The sequence below is a fragment of the Streptopelia decaocto genome (assembly GCF_964273445.1).
Source record: "Streptopelia decaocto genome assembly, chromosome: 17".
Lineage (NCBI taxonomy): Eukaryota > Metazoa > Chordata > Aves > Columbiformes > Columbidae > Streptopelia > Streptopelia decaocto.
The window spans coordinates 7,419,231-7,431,463 of record NC_138672.1 but is presented as its reverse complement, the minus strand read 5'-3'; the positions used below and the strand labels follow the sequence as shown (position 1 = coordinate 7,431,463).

The 12,233-nt window shown below is 58.3% G+C and overlaps 1 protein-coding gene across 1 annotated transcript in view; it reads right to left on the bottom strand.

Annotated features, from left to right (window-relative positions):
• The window catches only part of HMCN2 (hemicentin 2), a 30,862-nt gene that overhangs the window by 4,776 nt on the left and 13,853 nt on the right, over positions 1-12,233 (bottom strand). The window contains exons 26-56 of the mRNA XM_082067950.1: positions 11,490-11,609; positions 11,169-11,330; positions 10,546-10,824; positions 9,804-9,971; positions 9,545-9,658; positions 9,271-9,357; positions 8,584-8,775; positions 7,993-8,163; positions 7,478-7,591; positions 7,090-7,232; positions 6,793-6,943; positions 6,350-6,568; positions 5,536-5,649; positions 5,284-5,471; positions 4,951-5,107; positions 4,659-4,849; positions 4,498-4,579; positions 4,115-4,251; positions 3,855-3,996; positions 3,534-3,681; positions 3,198-3,325; positions 2,914-3,070; positions 2,699-2,820; positions 2,325-2,489; positions 2,131-2,238; positions 1,909-2,043; positions 1,540-1,674; positions 1,228-1,418; positions 646-859; positions 335-469; positions 71-261 (exon numbers count right to left, since the gene is read on the bottom strand). Of these exons, the coding sequence (XP_081924076.1) occupies positions 71-261; positions 335-469; positions 646-859; positions 1,228-1,418; positions 1,540-1,674; positions 1,909-2,043; positions 2,131-2,238; positions 2,325-2,489; positions 2,699-2,820; positions 2,914-3,070; positions 3,198-3,325; positions 3,534-3,681; positions 3,855-3,996; positions 4,115-4,251; positions 4,498-4,579; positions 4,659-4,849; positions 4,951-5,107; positions 5,284-5,471; positions 5,536-5,649; positions 6,350-6,568; positions 6,793-6,943; positions 7,090-7,232; positions 7,478-7,591; positions 7,993-8,163; positions 8,584-8,775; positions 9,271-9,357; positions 9,545-9,658; positions 9,804-9,971; positions 10,546-10,824; positions 11,169-11,330; positions 11,490-11,609 (4,760 nt within the window). The remainder of the gene's footprint in view (positions 1-70; positions 262-334; positions 470-645; positions 860-1,227; positions 1,419-1,539; positions 1,675-1,908; positions 2,044-2,130; positions 2,239-2,324; positions 2,490-2,698; positions 2,821-2,913; positions 3,071-3,197; positions 3,326-3,533; positions 3,682-3,854; positions 3,997-4,114; positions 4,252-4,497; positions 4,580-4,658; positions 4,850-4,950; positions 5,108-5,283; positions 5,472-5,535; positions 5,650-6,349; positions 6,569-6,792; positions 6,944-7,089; positions 7,233-7,477; positions 7,592-7,992; positions 8,164-8,583; positions 8,776-9,270; positions 9,358-9,544; positions 9,659-9,803; positions 9,972-10,545; positions 10,825-11,168; positions 11,331-11,489; positions 11,610-12,233) is intronic.

Genomic DNA, 12,233 nt, shown 5'->3' with positions numbered 1-12,233 from the left:
TATTAGCACCACACTTGGCTTTGCCACAAAAGATCCCCAAAACACACCAGCACCCCAAGACCCCACTCACCCCCACGCCGCGGATGGCCAGGGAGCCGTTCTGCAGCTGGTGCAGGTGCCCGCCAGTCCCCACAGGCACCCCGTCCTTGCTCCAGCGGACCAGGGGCACAGGGTGGCCCCGGGCGTCACAGTCAAGAAGGGCATCACCCCCAGGGGGCTCCACTTGGTAGGTACTGGGGTGTCCCTGTATGATGGGTGCCTCTGGGGAAGGGAGATGGGTGACAGAGGAAGGGGGGTGGCTGGGCATCCTAGCCTCCCCCCAGTTATCACCTACCTCTGACAGAGACAAAGGCGGTGGCCCTGATGGCACCGGCACTGTTCTCAGCATGGCAGACGTAGGTCCCGCTGTCGGCGCGGGTAGCTGCCTCCCGCCGCAGCGTGCTCTGGCCCCTCTGCCCTGACACACCGTCTATAGGGTACAAACCCCCCCCAAAAGCAGACAAGAAGCAGCTGGTTATAACCCTGCAGATCCAGCTGCGCCAGCATTCCAGGGACCCCGAAAGGTGGGATGGCACCAGGATCATGTCCTCCCCCCAGACTCAACATCCTCCACCCCCTCTGCTCATGGTCCCCCTCCCCACACACCGGTGACAAGCTGCCCATTGGCCGTCCAGGAGATGCGGGGCTGGGGGCTGCCCGCGGCCGCACACACCAGCTCCAGCCTCTCGCCCCAGCTCAGGGTGACGTCTCCAGGCAGGCGGGTGAAGGTGGGCAGGGTGTGGACGGAGAGGGACAGCCGGCGGACAGCCCTCCCGGCCGAGTTCACCGCAGTGCAGGAGTAGCTCCCGGTATCCTCTTCCTGCACCAGGAAAGGGGGAGAACAGGGGTGGGCTTGGGTCTGGGGTCCAGCTGCAGCCCTGGCTCACTGGACTGCATCTCTGCTGACTGTTGCGCACCCAAAAAGCAACATCTTGGCCACAACCACATTATCCCACCCCACATTAAGCAAACTCACGCTGCCTGGACCTGCCAGCCTGTTGCACAGGATTGAACAGGGCTCTTCCTCTGCCAAATATTTTTGAAAGCAGGCAAGATGCTGCCAGCCCCAGCCCATGGACATAACAGGGCACAGAACAACCTGGGATTTCTTTTTAGCAGCAATAAACACTTGTTTTCCAGCTCTCCAACATCATAGCTAGCTCGGCCATAGGAGGGGATGGTGCTCACCTGGACATCCCGGAGCAGCAGCTCTCCAGAAGGCAGGACAGTGGCTTTCCGCCCCCCACCCCTCAGTGGGGCTCCGTCCCGGCTCCAGGACACACGAGGCTCAGGGACACCACGGGTGGCACAGGGCAGCAGCACGTCCAGCCCCTCCAGGACAGCCAGCTCTGCTGGTCCAGCCGTGATGATGGGGGGCACTGGATGGGGCAGGAGGGCAGGGACTTGCTCACACCTCGACAGCCACGTTTCACTGTGAGTGTTGAGGAAGGAGCTAAGCAGAGGAAGGGACGAGCGCTGGGGCCACGGCCGCTGCCCTACCTTGCACGATCAGCCTGGTCCTCCCTGCCGCGGTGCCCGCAGGGTTGCGAGCCACGCACAGGTAGGTACCTGCATCCCCTGGGGATGCCCGGAGGAGACGCAGCCGCCCCTTCGGAAGCACCTTCAGCCCAGGCCCTGCGGGGATGGGCAGGAATGACAGGCAGGATGGGGCAGCAGAAGTGCCCCTTTACGGGGAGTCCCCAGGGAATGGGTCCAGCAGCTGCCGCACCCACCCTGGACAGGAGCCAGGAGGACCCGCGGCTGGTGCCACCCAGCACCCTGCTGGGATGCCTACAACCCCCAGAGAGTTCAGCCACCCAAATCTCCCCCCAAGCCATGGGCTGGCAGGCAGTACAAGCTCCCACTTACCTCCAGTGATGCCAACACCATCTTTTTGCCAGGTGACCTCCGGTCTGGGGACCCCAGTTGCTTCACAGGACAGCACCACGCTGGTATTGATCATCACCATCACCACGCCGGGCAGGGGCTTCAAGGCAGGAGGTTCTACAAGCAGCAGGGAAGTGCTGCCCACCAGGGATTCCCCAAGGTGGACCAAGGCACAGGGATTGCGACCACAGGAAAGAAACATACCGTGCACCGCAAGCCGAAGGTGTTTTTGGACTGTGCCGGCAGCGTTCCTCGCCGTGCAGGTGTAGCGGCCGGCATGTGCAGGCAGCACCTGCCTGATCTCCAGGGCCCCTGGGAAGAGAGCAGGCAGGGGAAGGCAGGGAGGGAGCTGGCAGGGACCCACCGCCCCCCATGGCGGTGCTGGCCCAAGCCTGTACCTGTGGGCAGGACACGGTAGCCCCCTCCTCGGCTGCCCAGCTGAGCCCCCTCCTTGCTCCATGACACCATGGGTGGGGGCACGCCAGAGGCATAGCAGGTGAGGACAACAGGGGACAGCCGGGTGACAGTCACATCCGTGAGGTCATCGGCAATGGTGGGGGGCACTGGAGAGGTGAGGGAGGGAGGTAAGCAGGGAATGCTGAAGGGGATTCCATCCTTGCACACACAGGCACAGATATTTTGATTTCTCCTCTTGCCCGTCCCCATGCCATGTCCTCTAGTGGGGACCGAAGTGAACCCACATCACACCCCACGTGGTGACAGGCACCAGGAAAGCTGCTCTGGGCAGGACTCACAGCCCCTGGGATCTCACCATGGATGGACACGAGGAAAACCTTCCGTGCCTCTCCGGCAGCGCTGGTGGCGATGCACTCGAACTGCCCCTCATCCCAGGGACCGGGGCTGCTGATGAGCAGCGACCCTGCGGACTGCAAGCTGCAGAGCAGGGATCAGCTCCTGCCCCGGGAGAGCAGCGAGAGGGGAAAAACCCCTGCTACAGCAGGACAAAGCAGCCAGTGCCATGGGTACCTGTAGGTGCTGGGCAGGAGGTGTGGGTTCAGGGGGTGACCGTCCTTCTCCCACCTGACGTGGGGCTCAGGGGATCCCCAGGCGTCACAGCCCAGTGTGGCCGGTTGCTGAGCCAGCAGTGTGAGGTTGGAGGGGCCAGGGGCAATGGTGGGAGGGACTGCGGAAGGGCATGATGGTGATGAGCAGGGAACAGCAGCACATCATTGCACCAAGGAGAGCAGCCCAGCAGTGTCAGGCTGCAGCAGGGCGAGCCCAGGAGAGATCCATCTGGCTCTTCCGCTTACCCAGGACGTGGAGGTCCAGGCCTCGCTGGTCAGAGCCAGCGGGGCTGGATGCCATGCAGAGGTAAGAGCCCGAATCCTGGACCTGAACAGGGTTGATTTGCAGGGAGCCGGCGGGCAGGAGCTGCAGCCTGGGGAGGGACAGCAGAGGAGCCCTGTGGGAGCTCTGCATGGCCAGGATGCAACACACAGGGACACATGGCCAAGAAGGTGGCCAGTGCCATCGCAGCCGGATGTGGCACATATCCGCTGAGCCAGTGGGGACATGCCAAAACACCTCTTGATGTGGAGGGTGACACGATCCGAGCTCCAGCTCTTGGTGCCACCAACCCCTTGTACCTGTTGTTCCCTCGGAGAGGCAGAAGCCGTCCGTCCTTGCGCCATGTCACCCGGGGCATGGGCCACCCCTCCGCCCGGCACGGCAGCACCACGGAGCCATTCGCCAGCACCTTCACCTCCTTGGGGCCTGGCTGGATCTCAGGGGCCACTGAGACAGGGCTCAGGGGATGGAAAACATCAACCCAGACCAGCACTGGAGCCTGGGCACCATCCAACCCCATTACCCTGACCACAAAACACCCCATAATGTTGCACATCCCTGAACTAACAGAGATGGAGATGGCACTCTCCTCCGAAGCCCCATGGCATAGCAGCACTCACCGTGAACCTCCACACGGACACGCAGGCTGGTGTCCCCCAGCGCGTTGGTGGCCCTGCAGCTGTACTCCCCACCATCTGCTGCCTCCACTGCTTGGATCTGCAGGAATCGCCCCTCGGCCAGAATCTGCCTGCGGGGATCCTCCTAACGTCCCCAAAGCCCCTGTCAGCAGCTCTCCCCACATCACCCTCACTCCAATGGGGCTGGGGAAGGTGCATCCCAGCCCCTGCTCATCCACCATCTCAGGTCCCGTCACACACACCTGCACTGGGGAGCCCTCCTGGTGCCACTCGATGTGGGGGGGCGGCACGGCATCCTCAGGGCACTCCAGGATGAGCTGCCCCCCTGCCACAGCGGTGATGCTGGGGATTTCTCCAACACTCGCCATGCTGAGAGGTGCTGGTGGAACATGTGCCAGGTGAGCCAGGGGTGCCACCTGGGTTGGGCAACCCTATACCTGTCCCCATAAGTCATGCATAGGCCACCACTCTGCAGGACCAAACCCCACTGCTCTACTCATGCACCCCCCAGTAACCCGAAGGAGGGATGCAGGGGATGCTCTGACTCTCTGGCCTCCAGAAGTCTGAGCACCCCTCAGCACCCCCTGCTAAGACCCTCCTCACTGCACCACTGGGGCCACACGACCTTGGATGCTGACGTGGAAGCTCCTGCTGTCCTCCCCGGCGGGGCTAGTGGCCAGGCAGGTGTACAAGCCAGCGTCAGCCACCTACTCAAAGTCAGGAGAGAGGAAAAATGTGAAGTGTGAAGAGAAAATGCAGATGGGGAAAAGCAAGAAGAACCCGTACCTTAGCGCTCTCGATGTGGAAGGTGCTCTCATTCCCTGACACAAGCCAGGGCCCTGCCAGCAGCTGTCTGTCCTTCTCCCAGGTGACAGTGGGCACGGGGACACCCATCACCACACACGTCAGCTTTAGTGGGGTACCCACAGTGATGGACATCTCAGTGGGATGGGATGCAGCCTCAATGCGGGGGGGCTCTGCAAGGCACACGGTGAGATGGGCGGGCTCATCCCCTCCTTGTTTCCCCTAAAAAATGGATTAAGATGCCCTTCCCAAATCCCCAGGGGCAGACACGCACCCATCACCAGGGGCTGGAAGGCTTTGCTGGCCTGGGCAAGAGTCGCTGTGGATGCCTTATCCTCCACGGAGAGGGCGAAGTGTTTCTCGGCTGAGCCAGCCACGTTCTCGGCCACACACATGTAGCTGCCAGTGTCACCCACCTCCACCATGGCCACCTGCACAGGGCAAGCAGAGCCCTGTCGATGGCTGCCACAAGCCAGGGGGCTGCTGGAGCTCCCAGAGGGACCTCAACCCTTGGCAAGACCTGGGAGGGAAGAGTGTCCCACCCCCTCTGCCCAGCGTCTGCTGTGTCACCCCCTGGCACAGCTGCCCTGCTCAGGGGGACACCAACCTGCAGAACGGTGCCACCTTCCAGGAGCTGGTGCCGTGGGCTGGCAACAATGGGGACATCATTCCAGAGCCAGGATACCGTGGGCATGGGTTGTCCAGTGGCTTTGCATTTGAAGTGGACAGTGGCATTGATAGTGGCTGTCACCTCCTCAGCCAGGTCCTCCACGTCACCATGGATGGTGGGGGCAGCTGGAAAGGGGTGGTCAGGGGGCTGCCACAAGTCATCATCTACCTCCCCCCGCCCTGTACTCACTCAGCACCTCCAGCTCGTAGTGCCGGTGGTCCCGTCCTGCCGTGTTTGTTGCCTCACATGTGTATCTGCCCTTGTCTTCCTCCTGCACCGCTGGCAGCTGCAGCACCCGGCCCCCTGTGGCACAGGGCAGGGACAGGATAGGGACAGCTCCACAGAGGTCAGAGGGTCCCCACCAACCTCTCTGTCCCACCTTGCTGTGCCTGAACACCCCCCATGCAGCCCTGTTGACATGGCACTGCTCCTGAAGGCCCCATGTGTGCTGTGCACTCTGACAGGAGCAAGGGGACAGGATTGGACCCCCCCGGCTATAAAGTCATAGAATAGTTTAGGTTGGAAGGGAATTTGAAGGCCATCCAGTCCAATCTCCCTGCAACAAGCAGGAACATCTTCACCAGCTCAGGTTGCTCAGAGCCCCATCCAGCCTGGCCTGGGATGTCTCCAGGGATGGTTCATCTACCACCTCTCTGGGCAACCTGGGCCAGGCTTTCACCACCCACATTGTAAAAAAACTTCTTCCTCATGTCTACCCTGAATCTCCCCTCCTTTGTTTTCCTCAGATCACTAAAAATTTCAATAGCAAAAATATTATTTGTATTGGTTTAAAGCCATTCCCTGAATTTTTCTATAGGACAAATAAACAAAGCCTTAGTTACCTGTGCAGCTCTTGTATGCATGAGCTACACCTGAAGAAAAGTCTCCCCATCCACACTTAAGAATTTGAAAAGCATTGTGAGATGGTTATCAGCTGCTCTCAGCCCACAGACCTGCTGCAGGAACCCCCCCAAGCCCCACACTGGGGGTCCATGCCCATTACCTAGCAGCATCAGCACCCCTGGGCCTGGGGCGAGGGGCTCCCCATCCTTGTACCAGCTGAACTGGGGAGGTGGGATGGCATTGGTGTCACAGTAGAGGGTGGTGGGCTGGCCGAGGACAGCCTGCCGGTGCTCTGTCACCTCCCCATCCTGGTCTTCTTCCAGGTAGAAGATCTCAAGGACTTCGTTGGGGCTTGTCTGCCGCTGGAAGAGGGGTGGCACTGCAGGGACAGGCTGTGGTCAGCTGTGGGGAACGGGGCTTACACCCCCAGGTGCAACCAGAGCATCTGCCCGGGCCTGACCAGGGCCAACAAGATGCTCATTTTCCAGCAGAGACAAACCCTTACCCTGATCACTCTGCTCTGCTCCCACAAGAGACCCCAAGACTCCTCATCTTGCTGTGACACCCACTCCTCCAGGCACTGGCTGGCCACCCAGGGCTCACCTTGGACATGCACAATGAAGTCCCTGTCATCTTCTCCCACAGCATTGGTGGCCACACAGGTGTAGTGCCCTGAGTCAGAGACACTGGCTGGTTTGATTTGAAGGACCTGCCCCTTGCTGAGGATCTGGAGGTGGCCGGTGCTTTCCAGGAGCTACACGGGCAAGAAACAAGAGAGGAGGAGGACTACACAGCCAGGAGTGGGACAAAGCCCATGTAAAGGGTATCCTTCCCCCTTCAGTCCACCCGGGAGGGTCCCCAGAACCAGCAGCTCCTCCCTGGTTGCAGTTGGGACCTCACCTGCTTGTCCTTGTACCACTGGATGGTCGGCTCAGGCACAGCCCGGGTCTCACACTCCAGTGTCACTGTGCTGTTGACCCTAGTTTTCACCTCTTTCATGGCAAATTCCCCCAAAGGGTCATCTCTGGTAATCAAGGGAGGAACTAGCAGGGAGAGAAGACACATCTGGGATGAGAGAAGAGCCTCTGATGCCCTTGCTCTGCCCTGATTAGTGACAAATAGCATCTTGGGGTGCTGGTGACACCCCAGATGGACCCCATTTTCTCCCCAGGGTAGACCTTTTTGGGGCAGCTCTTGGGATGAAGGCATGGAAAGGGATGGGGCACTGGCCTGGTTACAGTGGTGGGGTCACCATAGGAATTAAGAAATTCACAAAGAGTTTCCATACCCAGGACCTTCACAGCATAGTTCTTTACAGCCTCCCCAGCTTCACTGGCCACAATGCAGCTGTATGTGCCCGTGTCCTCTTCCTGAGCATTCAGGATCTGCAGCCCATGGCCACCTGGACAAAGAGTGTCTCCTGAGAGGGTCATCGTTCACAGCCACCGCTGTCTATCCTCATGCAGCACAAGAAGGTATCTGAAGGAACTTACTGACCACCTGCAAGGCTGATTTGGGGGCATCTAATGTTCTTCTAGAGCCCAGTTTCCAGGCTTATAAAAGACAGCGTGGTCTCACTGATGCTGCCAAGTAGGCTCTAGCTATTATCAGATGATGCAGCACAAGGAAGAGCAGCACCCACCTGATGGCCTGAGCCCCTCTGGTCCAGTAGGACAATGATTTCTCACCACCCCACTGCCCTAAATCACAGTCAGGCCCAGAAAAGGCCCTGCTCCCACTCCCCAAGGCATTGAACAAGGGCCCACCACAGTCACACAGAGCTGCTGGACACCAGCACAGTACCAGGGAGCACATGGACATTTCTAGATTCTTTGAGGGGAACCTCATCCTTCAGCCAGGTGATGTTGGGAGATGAGTAGGCCAGAGCCTCGCAGACCAGGGAGATGGGGTTGTTGATGATCACTATGACTTCTGTGGTGGCATCATGGGCATCTCCAGCAAAGGTAGGTCTGGCTGCAGAGACATGTTTGCATGGCAGATCAGTATCAGCACCCACTTAGGCTTCCTGATGCTTCATTCCCCCACGAAAGAGCATGATATGAGTTCAGGGAGCTGGACTTGACCACAGCATGTGCAATGCACAGCACATCCAGCACAAGCCCAGCTTCAGACCCTGCCCTCCAACACAAGACTCTCTCCTCCTTCCCAGAAGCCACCATCAAAGATGGATCCTGCACCATCAGAGATGGATCCTTTATGCCCATCCAGGAAGTCTCACGAAGGTTTTGTGCCGGGTCCCGGACCCTATACCATGGTGCTGGCAGTAGGGTTAGGGGATCCTCACCACCTACCTGAATAGGCAAATAAAAAGCCCTGTGAATCCACATCTCCTGCTCACACCTGAAACTGTCTCCATCCAAAGGCATCTCGTACCTGACACATCGAGCAGGTAGTGCTTGGTTTGGTTTGCCACAGAGCTGGAGGCCACGCAGGAGTAGCGGCTAGCGTCAGACAGGGAGACTCGGGTGACATGGAGCATGGAGCCATCAGGGGAGACGGAGAAGGTGTCCTTGCCGGGCAGAGGGTGGCCGTCCTTCAGCCAGGTGATCTTAGGCTGGGGGTTGCCTGTGCAGGTGGAGAGAAGGTTTTGGCCTTCATGCAAAGTTTCTCCACATGTGCACACAGCCTGACCGGGGTCACTGTACTGGAGCTTTTCCGGGAAGCAAGGACATCAGCCCAAATCAAAAATTATCATGATCTGGATCAGATTTTTAGAGACTGCTGGACAAGCCAGCAAGAAGAAAGAAAACTGTCCTGAGTAGGAGGTGATTAATTATTCCCATCACTAAAGGAGAAACCAGATGAGAGGAATTTCAGTTCCATTTGGGAAAGATTGGAGCTTATGTCATGGAACAAGCTCCCCACATGGACCCAGCGCTTCCTGGACAGCCCAACTGCAAAGCCAGGAACTATCCCAAAAAACTTCTTCAGACGATTTCAGCTTTTTTCATGTCATCGACTGGCGCCATGTGTTTGCTCCACACTCCAAAGGGAGACTCGTGTCCCTGAGCCCCATCTCCCACCTGCTCGTGCCATCTCTGCTCTCCATGTGATGCTCACCTGCAGCTAGGCAAGACCAGGTGACAGGGTGACCCTCGGGTACTGTGATGGTCTCTTCTTCATCCGCATTCTCGATGTGAGGAGGAACTAGGAACACAAGCCACCAGGGACCTCAGCAGCTGGATGGCTTCACTGAACCTCCAAGCTCACATGGTAAGGCATGAAGGACTCCAGCACGGCAGCTCCCATCATGCCCAGTCTTAACTCTTGACTGTCCCTGCAAGGGTGAAGTTCTGAAATCCCACCAGGAATCCTGCAGCAGACCCCTCCTTACCGAGGACCTCCACGTAGAAATGCCTCCTGGCCTCCCCGGCTACATTGCTGGCCAGGCAGGAGTAGTGGCCACCATCCTGGGCCCGTGTTTGGGCCAGTCTCAGCAGCCAGCCCCCTGGAAGCACAGAGCAGAGAGGTCTCAGGGTCTCCATCCATGCACCAGCCCCTCCCAGCAGTGCTCCTGCTCCACCACCTTGAAACCCGTCAGCCTTGGAGCAAAACATGCTCATGTCCCACAGCATCTGTGCCTCATCCCTGACCTGAAAGCACCTGCATGTGCTCGCTGGGAGTGACAGGAGAGCCATTCCAGGACCAGGTGACTGTGGGCAGGGGAACTCCAGTGGCCTCACAGGTTAGTGTCAGGGCTCCATGCAGAGACACGCTGATGTTGGTTGTTGATCCTGATCCTTGAATGAACTCAGGAGGAACTAGGGAGACAGAAAAACCACTTGCAATGTAGCCAAAACAGCAAAGGAACAAGGCAAAGGGGACGAACTGAGTAAACCCAGTTTGTTCCCATCTTCCTTCTTGTACCGTTTGAGCACACAAGCCCTGAAGGACCATTAGCATCATCTGAAGTTGTCGACTTTGAAGGTGTTATGGGACAGGTGACCCACAGCAAGCATGTGCCACTAACCTGCACCCCAAGCCCATGCTTACAAGTGTGACACCAAGCTGGCCACACACACTGAGCCATCTCAGGCCTTTTCCAGCTCAAGTGCTTGGTACCTTGACCCATGAGGTTTCCCCAAGTCCTTGGAAAGTAAATGACTTTATGAAGTGTGAGGGCCTGATGATCCTGGAAAGAAGCTCCTGCCTGATGGAACCACTTCTACAGTTACGTTGCCTGGAGCATCCCCCCTTCCAAGACCTTCTACATGCTGGGTTGTCCAAGTAAGGTTGTTCTTTATGCTTATGCTGCATTGAAGGTGCAGTGGGACATCACCACCCTCCTGAGTTTGCCCTGCACCCATACATCCCAGCCCCATCCCACATCCTTACCGTGCACCACAACATCAAACTCCCTCTGTTCCTGTCCCACTGCATTTGTCACCAGGCAAGTGTAGCGTCCTGCGTGGGCCACCTCCGCCTTGGGGATGCGCAGCCGCCTCCCCTGCTGTGTAAGCAGGAGCCCGTCCTTGCTGGCCACGGGCTGCCCGTCCTTCACCCATGTCACTGTGGGTGGTGGTGATCCCACAGCCTCGCACTCCAAAACCGTCTCACCAGACTTGATGACAGAAACCTTCCTCAGGGCTTTGCTGCCCTGGATCCTTGGCAGTGCTGCAGGCACAGGGACACAGGGTAGAGAGGACGCTGTAGCAACTCCCTTGGCCATATGCAATGGATGCACAGAATGCCATCGGTCTGGATGGCAGCAGCAGCAGGAGGGAAAAGCAAACATGAGGGTGTATAACTGGTGTGATTGGGCTGCAACCAGCTTGGAGCCACGAGGAATGCTGGAAGGACAAAGCTAATCCAGCTCGCAGTGTCCCTTCCAAAACACCCGAGGAGGCAAGCAACAGCTATGAACTTTAAGGTCCAGCTGGACCTTACGTTGAGAGAGGTCATGGCACCTTCAGGCACCCCCACAGGTCCCCTGCGTCTCTGGGGCACACCCTGCTCACCATGCACCTCCAGGCGATGCTCCTTGCTGCTGCTGCCAGCGGCATTCCTGCACTCACAGGTGTATGTCCCCTCGTCCACCAGCCGTACCTTCTCCATGTACAGTATGCTCCCTTCTGTGGACACCAGCTCTAGGCCCCCGGATTGGGCAGAGAGCGGCTTGCCTGCCAGGGAAGGGGACACCAGCCTCCCTCAGGTTGCCAGCAGGACCAGAAGCTGGATACGATCCAGCATCAAGCACTTCTTGCTCTGAGGACACCAATACCCATCTGGTGGGTCAACATATATGTAGGGAGGGATGAGGATGAGGAGCAGGTCCCTACCATCCTTCCTCCAGCTCAGGGTGGGGAAGGGGACCCCATGGCACTCGCAGGCCAGCCTGACAGACTGTCCCTCCAGCACGGACGTGACGACAGGCTCTGCCGAGGAGAAGGACGGGGGCACTGCACGGGAGGAGAGGAGCAGCTCACTGATGGCCCCAGACAAGAGGACAGGGGCAGGTCCCCACCAGAGCTGGCTACACACCACCCACAGCTCCGCCACGCTTCACACAAAGAACCAGCAAGGTTCCCCTGCACCGGCTCCATGTGGAAATAATAATCTTGACTCTTCAGCGAGTGATGCTTTTAATTGCACGTGGCCTACAGCAGAGGATGACCAAGCATCCTGTGCCAGCCACACAAGCAGGCCAAGCACAGGTTGGCCAGACACAGCCTTATTAGGCAGGACTGCTCCCTGGGAAGGTTACCTAACTCTTTCCATTATCAGATGTGTTGCTCATAAATACAGCTGGCTAGAAAACGGTAACTCCTTCCCATGAGGGATATCAATTTGTAAAAGAAAAGCCCCAACACCCAGAAACCCCTGAAAAACAAAAACAGTAAAACCCAAACAATCCACCCCAGCCAGGACACCAGACGTGCAAACATTTCCCTGGGAAAGGATCGCAGGAACAAGCTCAGATCAGGAGAACTGGATTTTCTCCACTCCCTGGCCACCTGCCTGCAGGACTTTCACCAACTGGAAACCAAAGCATCCCTGAGAAAAGCCAGGTCCTGGCTCAGCCC